Source organism: Pleurodeles waltl, chromosome 3_2 (assembly GCF_031143425.1).
Source record: "Pleurodeles waltl isolate 20211129_DDA chromosome 3_2, aPleWal1.hap1.20221129, whole genome shotgun sequence".
Lineage (NCBI taxonomy): Eukaryota > Metazoa > Chordata > Amphibia > Caudata > Salamandridae > Pleurodeles > Pleurodeles waltl.
This window is the reverse complement of record NC_090441.1, coordinates 98039520-98057548: the sequence shown is the minus strand read 5'-3', so window position 1 is coordinate 98057548 and position 18029 is coordinate 98039520. Positions and strand designations below refer to the sequence as shown.

The following is an 18029-nucleotide window of genomic DNA, read 5'->3' as shown; positions in this document are numbered from 1 at the left end:
GTTGTGGGATCCCACGTTGACCTGAACCCCCAAATTACACAACTGGACATTCTGGAGGTCAAGCAGGTTCAAGGGGGACAGGACTCTGGTTGGCTTGGGCATGAAGTACCAGCCACAATCACTGTTGCTGCACACTTATGCAGTGTGCAGTACGCAGTGAGCAGTGTGATACCTGGGATCTGGGGGTTGGGTCGAGGAGGTGCTTGACTGACTAAATGTCCCAGTGATAGGTCTGTATTACTTCATAGTGTCCACCCGGCACATTTAGTCTGCATTTAACCTCTCAAGAGTTTAACCTTTCTGGGCACGTACCACAGAAGATGTTGATATTTGACCTGCCTGTGCTGGCGTGGTGCCAGTCCATTCTCCAGCTTTCCCTGTGATTTCACTAAGACATTGGGGTAACCATGCATACATACATCACATCTCTTCAACTCCGGCTCTGCCTGCACAACCGAGTGCAGCAGACTGACAGTTCAAACTGTGTGCCTGGAGTAACGCAAAGGCAGAAAGTTTGTTCAATTGCATGACAATGCATTTAAGTGTTGTGACGCAGGGACAGGCCCTGCAGTGTGATAGGCTAACCCTTGATGTGTGTCACTTAGCAGGGCTAATGGATTTAATCCATCTCAGTTCTCTTTTGTCGGAACAGTTTTTTACAGCCCTTGCTCATACCAGACCATTAGGTTTAGTTTGTCAGGGAGTCTAGCCCCACAGCCCATACAAGCCCTTCTGCACCCAGTGCTTGTAATTCTACGATTTCATCAGAAAGCAAGTAGACCCTTCTAACTGTGTGCCCTGAAGGATTTTTTGCAAGAAATCTTTTCATTTAACATTTTCCAAAACAAGATACCAGGGAACACAACATTTTGGTAGCTTATACAAGTATCCAGCACTTTGCAGTTCAGTGCAGCATAACAGTAAGCTGGACTTTCTAAGACTGTGCACATGTGTCAGCCAAGATAACACTGGAAAAGAAAGCCCAACAAAGGGGACCAGCAGGTGTGAGCCCTTGGAGTATTTTTTTTATAGAAACATTTTATTACATTTTTCCAACATACAAAACATTTGCTCCGAGCAACCCAGGTTTACATACTAAAATACCCCCCATACCAGCATATTCTCAAGTCCAGTTCGTAACAGCTTTCCCCCACCCACAGTTGGTGCGGTCACAGTCTCTCTTATTGACCCACCAATCCATGATAGTCCCACCATTTCTTCCACACCTTTCATAATTTTTAAGGACTGCCTCTAGATGTGTATATGGTTTCATCATGCTTACCATGTCTGGTGTCAGGCTTTGTCCTTCTGGGCATCACTCACATACCATTCATCAACAAGATCACTGAAGAAGCAGTCTAAGTTCAACTTCAAGATCACATCAAAAATAACCATCTCCTGTATGACTATCAAGACTACCAGTTTGGCTTCAAATCATGCAGCAGCACGTAGACCACTAACTTACACATCGTAGCTAATGCCCTCTTAAACCACCGATGATGATCACCCCTTGCCTCCTGATATTGTTGGATCTCTCAGCTGCTTTTGACATCGTCCACATCCTACACTCATATGCATCTTGGAGTCTCAAATGGGATTTACTGACAATGTCCTTAACTGGTTCTCCTTCTATTTTCCCAACAACACTGAATTGTTCACATGGGCACCTCCAGGTTACAAAAGGTCACTTTCAGGCCCTCGAAGAATCTATAAGCCCACTCACTATGGTGAGTCATATTTTATCATGTCAAGCTATTTTTTGGTCCTACTCATCCCTTCTGGTGAGTTGAAAAACAGGTGTTCTGTTCAGTCAGAAAGTGGAAAAGATGCCTTTAAATCTTGTTCTTATTATATTTGCTCTGTGTTCAGAGACAGAGGTCAAAAGTCAGTTTGTCTTTTTTCATTGTGGCTGCAGAGCACCAAGGTTTTGTAAGGTGACCTGCTGTGAAAAGTGTGAAATGAAAGCCTGTGTGGGGTTTTCCTAACACACAACATTTAAATAACTAAGTCAAATGTAAAAACATTTTGAAATACATTTCAGTAGCTGTGAAAGACCATTTTTTTGTTCTTTGGTGTGAAGAAAAAATATTTTAAGAGGATGAAAACAAATAAGAACACTTTACTTGGTAATGTACAAATGATACGTTTGTTTCCAGAAACTTAGTTTTCACAGATTATTAATACACTACATGGTTTGAGCAGTAATGCTGCAAGTTAGTGGAAACGTTTGTAGACGTTTCTTGGAAATGTACTGTCTGAAAATGAAAGTGTGCGACCACATCATGCTTTAGTAATAGATTTATTAAAAGTGAGTGTTTAAACACAAACTGGGAAATACTTCTGCCCTGATGGCGATTCTATTAGTAAACTAACAGACAAGTCATGGATCGTGTGTGCCTTATATGTGGGATAGATTCTTTTTATACATGGAGCAAACGCTTAGTTTATTTAATCAAACAAAATAAGTTTTTTGTACAGCAGAAATGCTGAACTAACATATTTGAAGGTGCACTCATGTGAGAATGAACGAAAAGGTGACTCTGGTCAAGTACATTACAGTTATGTCAAGTAGATTGTTCAAGTTACTCGACCTGCAGATCTAGTAACAATTTTATGATTGCTTTCAACTGTGGAGTCCCTAGAGTTCCGCACCTGTCCTATTCAACCTTTACTTGGTGCCACTTGGTGCTCTACTCACAGATAATAACATCAAAATTCACCAATATGGTGATCATAAACAACTCTACTTCAAAGTGTCCTCTGCACCTCTGCATCAGACATTCAAAGCATGAAATACTGCATGCATATCACCCAGACCTGGGCTACGACTTATCTAAACCAAGATAGAATTCCTGTTATTTGCTAATAACAACAAACAAGAAACAGTACAAACCTGGCTCAATGACATGAACCTTGATTGCTTTGACCTCCAACTTTCACTGAAAGTCAAGTCATTTGGATTCAGACTAGACACCAATCTCATCCTCATTGAACACATTGCCAAATATACGAAGAGGGCCTGGTACTTGCTCACCCCTCTAAATAAAGTGGAAGTGTTTCTTCAAGAAAGTGCCTTCAGAACTGCTGTTCAAGCCCTCATGTTCTTGCATTTTGATAGTGGTAATGACTATCTCTATGGGCGCCCTAGACTCCACAATGATACCCCTTATGTGCATCCTACAAACTGCAGCATGTCTCATTCAGGGCATGAAGACATATGATCACATCACCCCCAATCCTGATGAATTTCCATTGGCTCCACTTGATGGCCTGTCCTATCTCCAAAAGAAGCTGAGCCATTAACCATCATAACTAGCACCCCGGCATATCTTCCAGATAATCTCACCATTTTTAGTGGTTCTTGGCACACCCACAGCCAGGACACCTTCAGACTACAAACTTAGAAGTTTAGAAAGAAAAAGCAACACAGCAGGCCTTTTCCATCTATACATTTAGGATCTGAAAGAACATCCCCCTATCCATCTGGACTGCACCAATGCAGCTCCAATTTAGGAAAGAGTGAACATTCCCTCGTTAATGAACACTGAACAATGCAATTACCAGCGGCAACTTAGCTTCCTCTCCTATTCCTTGTTGAATTTGTTGCTTGGTTTTGACCATGTACAGCACTCTGCTGCCTTTTAGGTTTGAGCTATTGAACTACTATATACATAAATACATGGGACAACAAAATCTTCTTTCCTGCCCAGATTCTCGGTGTGGTTGTGTTATCTAATATAATTGTATGATGTGGTATATCACACTAAGTTATAATATTCTTTTGGATGTTCCAGAATGCAAAATATTAGCAGAAGATATAGGGGGTCATTACGACCCAAGTGGCGTCCGTACCGCCAACAGGATGGCGGTACAGAGAGCCATATTATGACAGTGGCGGTAGAGCTGCGGTCGCACCGCCGGGGCCGGCGGTTTCCCGCCGTTTTAGCCCCGGCGGTGATAATCCGCCAGCCTGTTTCTGGCGGTTTGCACCGCCAGGAAGAGGCTGGCAGTAAGGGGAGTCCTGGGGCCCCTGCACTGCCCATGCCACTGGCATGGGCAGTGCAGGGGCCCCCTAACAGGGCCCCGTGCAGCTTTTCACTGTCTGCATAGCAGACAGTGAAAAGCGCGACGGGTGCAACTGCACCTGTCGCACGGCCGCAACACTGCCGGCTCCATTAGGAGCCGGTTCCTATGTTGCGGCCGCATCCCCGCTGGGCCGGCGGGCGTAAACTAGGTTTGCGCCCGCCGGCCCAGCGGGGATGTTGTAATGGGCACCGCGGGAGTGCAGCCGCATTGGCGGCCGCATGGCGGTTACAGCTTGGCGGTAGCTGCCCGCCAATGTTGTAATGACCCCCCTAGTTTGGTATTCTGCTGGTGTGCCTTCAATGGCATCATCGTTTAAACAATGTTCCCTTCAAATGTTTTAAGTTTTACTGTCTTTAGGAAATCCAATGTTTGTGTTTCTAATTTCAGTCACATGCATATGGTATGGGAAGCATAAGCACCTTTTCTCACAGTTTTTCCTAAGTGAGGAGATACAAAAAAACATGACTTCACAGGTACCTTAATAGAGTAGAGCAGATCAAACATCTTTGAAGCAATCTTCCATGCAGCATCAGAACGACAGTACCATGAATTGGTAAACCTCAGCCTATGTATGCTATGGTATTTAATTTGTCAAAACTGAATACTTCACCACAATGTATTGTATCGTTCTCATCAGCATCACAAATCGGTTGATTATCAAGAAAGGGGAACATAATTGATAAGACTAGAAGGATAAGTAATGATGAAATATCACTGGTGCATTTTCCTTATAACTAAATTGTGAATTCTCAACCTCGCTTACTGGCAAAAGTATTTAGGTGGGAAAGCTGTTGTAAAGGATTTAGCCACGTCACATGCAGTGGTTAATGAGGAAAGCAAATAACATTTTTCTTACTTTATGCAATAATTAGCTATGACAGTTCATGGAGACCATTACTTAAGGAATCCCAGAAGTAGAAATGAAAGCTATTATTTTCATGTTTAAGGAACTGGCTCTAAGTGCAAAAGAATTGTGTTGATACAACAGATACAGTGTACTTTTGGTCATCTGGGAAGCATGGTTTGATTGTGTAGGTATTGCTTTGTTGATATTAGCCTTCTGTCGAGAATCCGTCACATATACTGATATGATGGTTTTAAGGGCTATATGGCTCAAAACACATTGAATATATTCAAGCTAGTAAAGAGATTCCGCTCAGAGCCCCAAAATAAAGTGCAAGGACAGTCTAGCAATTAATGTACAATTTTGGAAAAAAAACACAATCTTATCTCAAGTCATGTACTGAAGAAGAATCTCTGACAATAATCTTCAGGGTTTTATAAAAAACAAATAGGAACTATGCACACCAGTAGGAGGACGTTGTTGATGTATGCACACTGGTCGGAACTTAAATCACCAGTGCCCGACCTGTGAAAATCCAACCTGGCAAAAATGATTTGTGGAAGGATGGCTCACAGATATGTGAAAGGTCGGCGATGATTGAGCAGCTTACAATAAAAGCAAAGAATAAGGAAGATCATTTCATGGCATTTTGGGAAAACTATCTTGATTCATGTGACGTAATAAACACTACATTCTTGTTGAGCAGCTTTGAGAAAGACCTTTCTGGCCCTATTTCCCAATATGTTAGCTTTCCATTCTGGCTTTTAGTTTATATATACATATATATATATACATATATATATATATATATATATATATATATATATATATATATATATATGTTTAGAACCTATGTATCGAAAAATGTAAATAAAATAAAGTATGCAATGTTAAGAGATGTGCTAAAATGCTTTCTACGAGAAGAGAATATCAGCCGGGAGGGTAAGGTGCAACTAAAGAGGCAGGGGTACATGTTATCTTTACTTCGTGTATTTACCGAATGAGAAAACATTTCAACAAGAAATGCTGTGAATAGCAACACGAGGAGGATGCATCAATAGGTTAGTGCAGGTTTTGGTTGCATGCGGCACTGATAATACAAGTATGATAAAATTACATTTTGGATTACACTATGCACTCTGGCCGTAAATGAAAGCATGCTCCCATCATATTTGTGGTGAGTAAGGTGCCGTCTTATAATGCTCCTCGTCAAATGTCTCAGACAGACCGCCACATCCTTTAGGCTACTGAAGGACTGTCTTTCTGCATTTTCAACAGCTTGGATTTAACTGTCGCTCCATGTTAGGATTTTTGCATTTCTTGGAAGTTGCTGCATCTGCCTCAACCTAATCTTTCACAAAGTTGCTAAATGCACTTATAGATGCATTCTCACGATTAGCAACTGATCCTCAAAAATACATAGTCACAGCCGTATAAGAATATCTTCTTAAGCTTACCTTTTAATGACAAACTGGATGTTGCTGCTAGCATCCAGGATCCTTCTCAGTTTCACAATGCCAAAACTGTTAGGTCGTCGAAATGTCACTCCTGGAGGCAAGCCCAAGACAAACAAATCTTCTGGATACATCAGGAACTTTGAATATGGCACTCTGACCGGCTCGGATAGGCCTATGGCTTTCGCTAGAATGCAAAGAGAAGCTAATGAAGCAAAATCCTGCGAAATTCCAACCTAATTCTGCCCCGCCCCTAAGAAATGGCATTTGACGTGCTAAGAATGAAAAAATGACTTGATCACAAGTCAAATGCTTGGACTTTATTTTTTATAAAGTCTAACAGCAAATTGCACATTTATTAGAAGCTCAAAATCTCAAAAGAGTTTGATATTAGATGAGTTTTCATCTCTTTTTCAGGTCTTTTTAAATACAGAATCCCACACTGTTGATTTTTCAGTCTTTTTTCACAAGTATAACCTCTTTTATATTGCTCTTGGTTTCATTGTCTTTTATCGGCTTCAGTCGCAACCTCTCTGATTCACTTTCTCCAAAAGATTTTCTCATAACATTCAATACCACAGTCTCACTCAACTTTTCTGCTTTCTCAAAGTTCTTAATTTCTGCTGTATATTAACCACTTGCAGGGCTGTCAAAACGGGAGTTGGAGAGGGGATTATGCTCTAGACCCCACCCTAAAGCACTCTTTTAATAATTTTAAAAACAAGCATTGGCAATATCAATAGGTCTGGCTTTAAGAATGTTGTATAGTAAAGAGAAGCACTACAAGTAAACAGCATGGATATAGATAGGTATTTGTGTAGAAGTAAAAAACACAATATAGGTTAAAAGGAAATGTGACAGTTGCACTGTCAAGCCAAACCTAAAAATCCAAGCAAGTTAATGACTGCCCTCCTCCCATCTTTGCTGCTGCCAAAGAAAAACAACATCAATTATCTAGTTATCTAAGACATTTATGGCATTCCAATGTCATGTGTATGCCTCTAAAAGGTCCAAGCCTAGGCAACTGGGTAAATAAAATGATAACTCCGACGTGGAGGGCAAGCTTTTTTTGTGGAAGCACACATCTTTTGACCAATCAAAACATGTACTCCTGCCTCTCAACAGGTGGGTGGAGCCAAAGCCCCTAGGGATGCTCACATAAATGACTGGCGGCAGGTGTGGAGATTTGTTTTGAGAATTGTAAATATTTTATTGTTAAGTATTTTGTCTTTTATGATTATGAATGTATGAATGAATAAAGACTGAATTGAATTGACTTGACTGGCAACAGCTACATTGTCAAGCCAGACCACAACAAAGCCTGTTATTTTTTTTATTAATAACACAGCAGCTAACAGAAAAGCCACTAGATGGCGATACATGCTTGTATAAACTATGATTGCCTGTTTTCTTTTCTTGGATGATATTTCTTACTTTCCACACGTGGCACGTGATTTATTGTTCTGTATGGATATTCTTTTGGCACCACACATGAACACATAAAAAAGAGTGGGTCCCGCACTTAGTATTTTTACCTGCACCCATTCCATCGTTTTTAGGTCGAGCATAGCAGCGCGCAAGTTGTAATCTATTCTCTGGGCTTTAACCACGCCCATCTCACACCCATCACTTTCATTCGTTCCTGGGTCTACCTTTTAAAAATTCCTTAATGTTGTTGGTAAATGTTTTACATTTGTCCCACCTTGAGGCTGTTTTGTTAAAACCTTGGAGACTGACCCTGTTACATGGATTATTGCACTATCAGGCATGTACCTCAGTGTGGCGCACAATTTTTTCTTTTGCCTTGCTGCTTTGCGCTCATGGCGGTGTGTTGTCTCTTCCTTGTTTTCAGGCATCTTTCTGTTTCTTTGCGATGTCTGGGGGGCAGCGCAAACCCAACACAAAGGTATTGGAGTGCTTTATTTATTTATTTTTTATTTATTTCCAGTTTTATATAGTGAGCGCTTTACATGAGCACCGGTTACATTACACAAGAACACATTCATTTTTGGTAGCAAGGGTAAATGATTTGCCCAGACTCACAGGATGTTGAGCTGGCACAGAGACTCGAACCGTGTTCCTCAGCCTCAAAGTTGGCCCTTATGCCACATCCTCTCCCATAGGGTTCTTTGTCTGGTGCATGTTGGGGCAGTCTGGCAATAACTTTTTTTTATATATAGCGCTTGGTAATACAGGTTCTGCCATTTCATAGCTCTGCAAAGCAGGTGCCATTCTTAAAAAAATTGCTGTAATTCATTTGCACTGACCTTGCAGAGATGAAGAAGTGAAAAAGCTATGTCAGGATTGTAATCTGTGATATTCTGGTTCTGTCAAGACCTCTGCAGTGGGTGCATTAACCAAATGACTTGAGTAGAGCTTAACACTAGGCAATAGCACGTGCTCTTGATAACCTCCAGAGGGGCACCAACCAAGCACACGTTAGTTCTAGGCAAAAAGATGGCAAAAGGTGTTGTCTCAAAAATGGTGGAATAGGAGTCGTGACTACAGACCCAAGCACTTCACGGCCTCAAGCTTGATAGTAAAAAACATCTAGCCTTTGGATGTAACTTGGGCCTCTTCAAATGGAGTTCAGTTGGTAGAGGCAGCCATTTTCCTAAACCTGTAGCGCAAAGAAGCGAACATAAGGGGGCCACAGTGAGAGGAGCAGCGTATCATATGGCACAAAAATGGAGCAAACTCCATCACTTCCTCTGCTCAGAATTCACTGGTGTCATGGCTTTGACAGTCCCCTCACAGCTACTTCAACCTTGTAGATGCCACTTCTGGAAGCGCTGTCTAAAACAGCGCTCGAATAGCACTTATCCTTGTTCAAAGAGGCCCCACCTCAAATAACCCCCACAGTCGCTGTCACAGGTGCATAGCGCTTCCCCTTCACCCTCTGGACTTCTTTGTATAATGATCCAGGCATCGTCTGTCACAGTCCAGTAATGTTTAACCTGCTCTCCTCGTTTCCAACCCCAGGCTTTATGCAACCACTCCACTGTAACCTCTATGCATTATTTCTAGTTGCTAAGGTTACCAAGTACATGGAAAATCAATATCAAGAAAATATCTTTCAGACCCTAACAAGTGGCCCTTTTGGTCACTCCTGCTTCTACTGGTGTTCCTCTCAGTGCTTCACCACGCCTCCCCATGTCTATAGGAATATATATGAGTACCCATCTCAAGAACTACAACTCAGTCATTCCTGGACAGTAACAGTAAAGACTCCATGGGCAGGGAGATATTTTAAACAGGAAAACTGTTGTTTCACAAGCTGTGGCCACCAGGACCAGCAACTGCTTGTACTTATGTAACCCAAATGTGTCGTTGTGACTTAAGTCTTTTTTTGTATAAGACAACAAAGAAAGATTACAAATAAATGTGATGATGAGTCCATATTTTTTGCTGGCACAACATTGATAGGTTGTTATAATATGGCTTCCACAGGGCCATGGTGGAAAGACACTAGACAATTGATATAGTGTACATCAAGTGGGTTTTTTACATAACTGCATCACACATTTTGTTCACATTACAACTATTTGAAAATTGAGGTCCCGGCATTTAAGTGGAGGTAGCCTGTATATGGGCCAAGGTAGCTCATGGGCCTAATGTGTCCTCAGCAAAGATCTACGAGGATTAAATGTTTGATTTCCAGAGAGGCTAGCTTGGCCTTTCATCATCCAGGGTAATATCACCTGAGCCTTTGAATGATATCTCACACCATCAATGCATGGAAGAGAAGGGCTGTCACTAAACTAACACACTGAGCACAGTCCACTACTATCCCAGTTAGGGAGAACTTTCAGAACCTAAGGGCAGGGGTGCCACAGCTTCAGATGATGCCATATAGAAGGCAAAAGTGCAAAACAAATGGTGGGAAGATAATATACATGTTTTATCTTGTGTCTGTCTATTGGGTCTTTCCTTGTCTTGGAGTCATGCCTTGTCATGGCTTTGTGTGTGATGCCATGTTGTTCCTCAGGATTTTGTATGTCAGCTAGAAACAGGAGAAGCTACCCAGGGAATGAGGTAGTAAAATCACGCTTCTGGTGGGACGATTCCACATACATGACTGATCACCTACCTTCTGTAATGATTTACATGGTAATTGAAGCTTCAACACGTGTATTTGCCTGCCTCATGAGCTGTGCATCTGTGTCTTCTCTTCAGATCACCTATTATCAGAGCCACTGGAATTATGCAGTAAATGGCGGGTAAAAGAATGTGGCAGAGGTGCCTGAATTATGTGGCTAGAAAGTACAAATTATGCTGCTTAATGCTCAATGGCAACATTATTTTAATATTTTGTTATTTAACACACATCAATATGGTCTGAACAAAGATTTCTCCTTATTAGTACTAGATTTACGCATGACCAAACGAGTCAGCAACTAAAAAGTGACCAGGTGACCTCTGCAAAGGATCTGCCTCTCTGTAGAATATGCCAGAGTCACAGAACTGCCCCAGTGGCCCTTCCTCATACTAACATGCACCAAGAGGAGACACTGCTTGCTTAATGTGGGCTACATAAATTATTGTTATAATTTTATTATTATTGTTATTGTATTAGTTGTGTGATGGGATTATGAAGAGGAATGCATCTTTATGACTGCACTATGTATACAAAATGCAGTCTAGGTTTTCAACACAGGAGTTCATATTTTCTTTAAAGTAATATATGATTCGTATTTATGACTTGTGAGGCACTAGAATTTGTGGCTATTTATGCTTCACAGACCTGTACACATCTGCTCTCAGCATTACAACAACATTGATCTGTTTCAGAGCAGCGGTTCACTGCATCTTCAGTACACACACATATTCCTTTCACATGACCAGACTATTTCTGGACTTCTTCTTTGACTTCAAGAGAGGTCAGAGCTGAGTCACTGCCTGAGAGGGACATGACTGTTTTAGCTTATTCTCAGTGTGTGTTCTAGGACTACACACCAGAAATACACTAATGCTGTATGCTTTATATTGTTGCATTTGGGGGATACACAAGATCCCCATCAGAAGGTATATGATCTAACCAGGCCCTGTGGTGTAAGGAAGGTGCCTTATGGAGTCACATGGTGATTAGGTGAAATTATTGCCAATTGACCTTAAAACCTATATGGGGACTGCACCATTGGCACAATTCTATTTTGCCTGGGGAGCTGAAAACGTCACCGCTCCCTGGTCCAGCTGTCCCAACAGAACGTCCATTGAATGGCTGGCCAAATTAATTCTCACATGGTTTGTCCAAACCTGTAATCGCACAGACAAGCATAAAAATAATGGAGCTAAATGTGCCTTACCATATCTCAGAATATTGTATTCAATATTACAAAATACACAGTGTTGCTTGCCAGCTGGAAAAGGCCTGTGTGATTTCTCATTTACGGCTGTGCCACACAACCAAACTGTGTCAAAACTGGAAAGGGGACCAAGCATCAGCATGATATAACACAAGGCACCACCACTGCGGTATCCAGTGCCATGACAGTGACATGGACAGTAGCCACTCTTGGCTGGATCAAGGTCCACATCCTGGATTGCAGGTATATTTTAAATGCAAACCTTTCGCAGCACCTAATTGGGCACCATGAGATTTACTTGTCAAATAATTTCTCGGGAAGCAGGAAGTTGGGCTTATGTGCCTCATATCACTCATTGTCTGACTCACAGTCATTTTCATGTTTAGGTTCAACTTACTTGTGTAAATGGCTTGATATACAAAAGTGGAATATGAACTTAGGCTTGTAACTCAATTTACACACACTTAATATAACACCTGTATTATGTAACATTAGGTTGGAGTAAATCTGCTCTCATGGGTGTGGAGTGTGCATTCCAAGGTGGGGATGTCATAGAGTTTGTGCAAACTGACAAAAGTATGAATTGGTAACTACTCACAAACATTCTCAGCCTGGAAAAGTTTGGAGACTTATTGTTGTTACAGACAGGAGTAAATAATTTTTCAGTCACAGAATGAGGGGAACATCCCTAAGATTTGTGGAGTTGGAGGAGATGTGGCTTCTCCACTGGGAAAAACATTTTCCCAGTGGAAAATGGGGGAAAGAGTTAGAAAAGATAAATGTCTTAGTAATCATGTTTTTCTCATTTGAAATTGTTTTCCATGAGCAGTTACGTATGTGTAGCTGCTTACGATTGTGAGTACTTCTGAAAAATTGTGACTGTTGCAGGCTTCAAGGATTACTTCTGGAATTCTTTGAGAATTCCAAAATCAGAATTGAACATTTTTCCCTTAACATAGCAGTAACGTTAAGACTGTATGTTTTCTTAGTGAATGTGGGTCCTTGTGTCTGGAAAAAAACACACATACATGTGTAGAATGTAACTCGAGAACCAGTGCCTCCTCCTCCCTGTGACTATTTATGTTACTGTTTCGCTTCTGTAATTCTAACTTGCCATTTAAAATGAAGCCGGTGATTTGTGGTCAGTCGTTGTTTGCTTCTGTACACACAAGTTTGGCCTAATTTGCTAGTTCATGTTTTTGTGTTCTGAAACAGTCATCTGCAGCTCTGGCTGCAAAGCAACTTTTCACTACAAAATCCGTATGGACCTAAAGTACTTTCTTTTCAAATATTTTGAACACTGGATTTTTCTACTTGCTGGAAATGCTTGCTTTGGGCCTCTGTCGTCATTCTCCTTGCTCAGAGAGGAGAGACGTTGTGACCTCACGAGCTGACAGAGTGGCCTATTCATAGGACACAATGTGACACAGGAAGCAGTGCACTGCACAGCAGCTTTTTTATTTCATTTTTATGTTGCTGTTCTTATGTGCTATATACATATTAAAGGTATACATTGAGGTTATTAACACATTTTATTACATGTCATTATAGAACACGCATGTCCATTGAAGGACTAAAAAGGCAGGATCCATGAAGGGTAACCACTGTGTAAATAAATTCCACACACATTATTTTTACGTAATTTATCTTATGTGGGTATCAAGGAACTCTGACATTGTTCTGGGCCTACCTTGGATTCCCAAGAACAACATACATTTGAATCCTTTTCATAGCCTGAAAAAAAGGCAATGAACTAGCACTGTAGGAGCCTCACTTGGCACTACTGGTCTAGGCAAAAAACACTATTGTCCAAAACCCAGGCTTCCCACTCTACTCTGAGTGGTCCAGATGGCAAGGTCAAGACTTCAAATTTTGAGAGGCCACCCCAACAGAGATAATTCAAAATTCAAAACCATTAGCCAGTGCATAAATGTATGCACCGAAAAGGCACCGTCAAGGACCAGGAGATTCAGGTAAATGTATCTGTTCTACAGAGTCCAGTCCTGAACCAAGGGCTGTCATGAGACTATTAACCCAAGTCAGAGCTTTAAATGAATATGGAGTACCAGCCTTCTGTATTTCCATTTAAAACACTGACCCAAGGTCACAGATGTCGAACCTCTGGAACCTATCCTGTCGGCCCATCTACCACTGAAGCTCTGTTTCCCCGATCTGCACACATTTGAAGCCTCCTGTTCAATTGAGCTGCCTCTTCTGTTATTCTCTTTTTATACAGTCAATGTTTTTAAAAGTTAGGCTGGTAATGCCAATGTAGAGGAATAATTCCTTTAAAGGTTTAACACAGAAATAGATGGCTGTCCCCTTTTCTTTGCTGCTAAGTCTTTTGATGCCCCCCTCATTCTCCGGGTTAAATGCCACGAAGGTGCCTCCTTGTGCCTTATTTGGTGCTGGAAACGTTTAAGTAAACACATTAGAAAGGGTTGCATTTCTAGGGTATCACAGCCAGTCTGTAGGAATGAGGCAATAAACACTCCCAAGATGGCAGCCTAGTTGTGTCCTCTCACCTGCAGCAACAGGCCTGGGAGGGATGCTGTGGTACCTGGGGTACATCCACTATACTCCAAACCAAAACACATAGGTAAAGGACATTGTCATTTACAACGCCAATAGCTCTAACTCTCACAATGCATTGCAAATGTTTTTTTTTACCTGGGCCTACTAACACAAGTGACAGGCCTGACCACTGGAGTAACTAAAGAATGGTTACTATTTTTAAGTCCTTCAATTTCCTCCTGACAAGAGATATCTGTGGTATCTGCGGTAGCAGCTTAGGTATGGCGCTGTCTTTCCGATGCCTTCAAGGTTGTTGCTATTCTCATCTCTCTGGCATTGAATTGGGAAATGTTCACAACACTGACAAAAACATGTTTACAGACACTAGGATAGAGGGCATATGAAAAAATATTTGTAAGTCAAATTGAGCTGCATAGGAAAAGCAGTACTGAACAAAATGTAGTGCACTCCTGGACATCTTAATGGAAGTATGGCACGATGTTGATGTTGAAAGACTTTGATACTATGAATGAATATAAGATTCGGGTCAATGACGCGGAAGGTTAAGGGACTGAGAAGCAAGAAGGGAGGGCACTAATTAACAAATTTCAGAACAGGCAAGTGGATTACGAAGAGGTTAAACAGCATTGGATGAGTGGCTGAACGCAAGGGGGAAAGAGAATACATAGTATTACAGAAGAGCAGATTAAAACTGGTTTGAAGGCTAAATACTAGAGGAAAATAACAGTGGACTCAGAAGAGGAAGTATCCAAAATCACTCAGGGTGAATATCATGTCATGGGCCTAAAAATGCGCTGAAACAGACAGGATGCCCACAATCTGTAGGGGGATTTGCCATGTGGGAAGTGTATTGGAATTTGGATAAGACTACACGTAAGCAAGGTAAAATGTCAGGCGCTGGGTTCCGAGGGCGCTTGTTTACTTTTCTTTCTCTGACTTCAAAGTGAGAGAATTTATGTGACTATCTTGCTGGAAACTGGGGTAAGAAAGAGCTTTCTTCTAGCTCGCAACAACATTTAAATGAACTGTGTAGATCAGTGGTTCCCAACTTGTGGTCCGGGGACCCCTGAGGGGCCGCGACTGCTTACAAAATTAAAAAATATTAACAAATATTGAAAAATTAGGTCTCCTGCCTCCAGTAATGACTCAGTGGGGGTCCCCGGATTCCAATGATGATTCAGTGGGGGTCCCTGAGTTCCATTAATGATAAAGTGGGGGTCCACAGAAGTCAAAAGGTTGGGAACCACAGAATATATCAGAATTAGGAACACAAATGAAGCACATTTTTTGTTCTTTCTTAAGTGTGTTGAAAACAAATACTTTAATATGGTCAAAACATTACACTGGGTGATTCAATTTCCATACATTTTCATCCGTGCACTGTATAGCTTTACTAGTCTGTGCAAAAGTAATGGTCATTTCAATTGAAAATGTGGTTGTCTGTAATGGCAGTATGCTACCACACCATGAAACTTCTACTCTATGCCACTCCACTCCACACCACTGCACTCTACTCTGCACCACTCCACTCTATGCCACTTCATGCTGTGCCTCTCTTCTCTGTACCCCTCTACTGTACGGCAATGCAAACTTCGCCAATCTACATCACTGCACTCTTTGCCACTGCACTGTACATCACTCCAGTCTAGGCCACACCAATCTATTCTGCACAACTCCACTCTACACCACTCTGCGACACTGCACCCTACACCACTGCTCTCTATGCCAATACTCCTAACACCAATGCACTTTACTCTGTAACACTCAATGTTGCAGATGCCCCTACACTCTACGTTAATCCACTGTACACTATTTTAATCTACTCTGCACCACTGCACTGTACACCACTTGACTCTACGCCATTGCATTCTATGCCACTCTACGCAACTGCACTCTACCCTGCACCACTCCACTCTACGCCACTTCACTTTACACTGAAACAATCTACTGTAAGCCACTGCACTCTACGCCACTCTACTCTACTCTGCACCACTCCACTCATAAATTGCCCATTATGAGTAGCACATTGGTCCAGGGAATCCTGAAAGGACATCAGGTCCCTACCCCTAAACACTTTCCTAACTAACGTAATGTTTTTGCTAGACCAGTGGGGCAGAACTGCGAAGGAGAGGCAGTCGGTACGAAGAGGTAGGCCACCAAGGGTAGGGCTGGGACATATGGTAAATGCTGCCAGGTCAGATGTAGACCATACTTAAATCATGAAACTGCCACGGTCACCAAACTGGATCAAACTTATGGTGCAAGTTAGGGAATAAAGGGACATAAAGCATCCCAGAAGAAATCTGCGCCTTGAGGGGTGAGCGCTGTTTCAGCATGGGAGAGGTTCACAAACCACCAAGCAGGCCACTGTGATTGAGCACCAACATAATGTTTCTCAAAATCTGGGACTCCCACTCATCCAACCTCCGTAGTAAGTGAAGCACAGACAACAACATTCTCCTTCTACTCCCACCCCATTGCAGTTGTGCTGGAAGCTAATTAAACCCCCTGAAAAAAGATCTCTGCAAAACTACGGGGAGATTGACAAAATAATAGAGGATCCTGGGCACCATAACCATCTTGGCTCCTGCTGCTGTAGCACAGCTCCAGAAATGCCCTCTACGTCATCTACTTTAGAGTGATAAATCCACACACCAATATATTTAAGGCAGTCCAGAGCAAAGCGTAAGGCACTCGGACCATGTTTGAGAAGCCTTTGGAGAGGTACAAGGCCAAAAAGGGAAAACACATAACTTGCCCCAGTTGATTTTAAGCCCTGAAATTTGATGAAATTCCACCAGGACCCCTTCGAGCTCACTCGTCGACAGAGACATTCCTAATATAAATCAACAGTTCATCAGTGTAAAACGCTACTACCTGTATTGTCCGAGACATCGGAATATCCCACCCATATAAAATGATCCTACCTGTATTGACCCAGACATCGGAATACCCTTGGCGGCCTCACCTGTGAAGCCACACTGCACCGACAGAGGTTCAATTGGAAGCACTAAGAACTGGGGTGAGAGACGGGGCATCCCTGCTGTGTGCCTCTATGGATAGTGAAAGACGGTGAAATACTGCAACTTGTTTTGACTTGAGCTGTAGGTTGTGCATATAGCATCCTAACGCAGTTAGTGATACACCTACCAAACTCATATTTACCTTATTGAGCTCTGAGTTGAGGGAGTCAAATGTCTTTTATAAGTCAAGGCCAAGAAAGCGCAAATGGGACAGTGTCTGGCAGCATAGTCAAGAAGTAGGAATAGCAGTCATGTATCAAGAGAGGTGCTGCGTCCTGGGATAAACCAACACTGGTTAATATATGGACCAGGTTCGGGAGTATTGTAGAGGCTTATATTTTGCTAAGAATTTTGTATTCAGAGCTAAGAAAGGCTGGTGGGCGATTTGTCATCATATGAAGGGGGATGCACTCAGGCTTTGGAAAAGAGGTGACCAGGGCTTCACTGGTCATGGGAGGCAAGCAGCCTTCATTGTATATTCTATCCAACAGTGCCACTAGCTTGGGTGATAGCTGTGTGATATCCCATATCTACCCAGGGGTGGGGTTCCTCATCGCTAACCCACGTAGTACATCTCTGAATTCCTGCTCAGTAATCAGTATGTCCATGGCAGTTTGCATTTTAGGGGTAAGACAAGGGACCTGTAGTTGACTTAGAAAGGTACCAAGTTCTTCAGGTGATGGATTAAGAGCCTTTTTATACAGACCCAGGGGTCTTTAACCTTTTCTGTAGTGAGAGATATGTCTGATCAATGTAAATCATAGTAAGCTACTGATGGCTA

The 18029-nt window shown here is 42.0% G+C and overlaps 1 protein-coding gene across 4 annotated transcripts in view; it reads right to left on the bottom strand.

Moving 5' to 3' along the window:
- The window catches only part of GTF2IRD1 (GTF2I repeat domain containing 1), a 561920-nt gene that overhangs the window by 199024 nt on the left and 344867 nt on the right, over positions 1 to 18029 (bottom strand). For all 4 annotated transcript variants that reach the window (XM_069226907.1, XM_069226904.1, XM_069226906.1 and 1 more), the window contains exon 18: positions 6388 to 6571. In XM_069226907.1, the coding sequence (XP_069083008.1) occupies positions 6388 to 6571 (184 nt within the window). The remainder of the gene's footprint in view (positions 1 to 6387; positions 6572 to 18029) is intronic.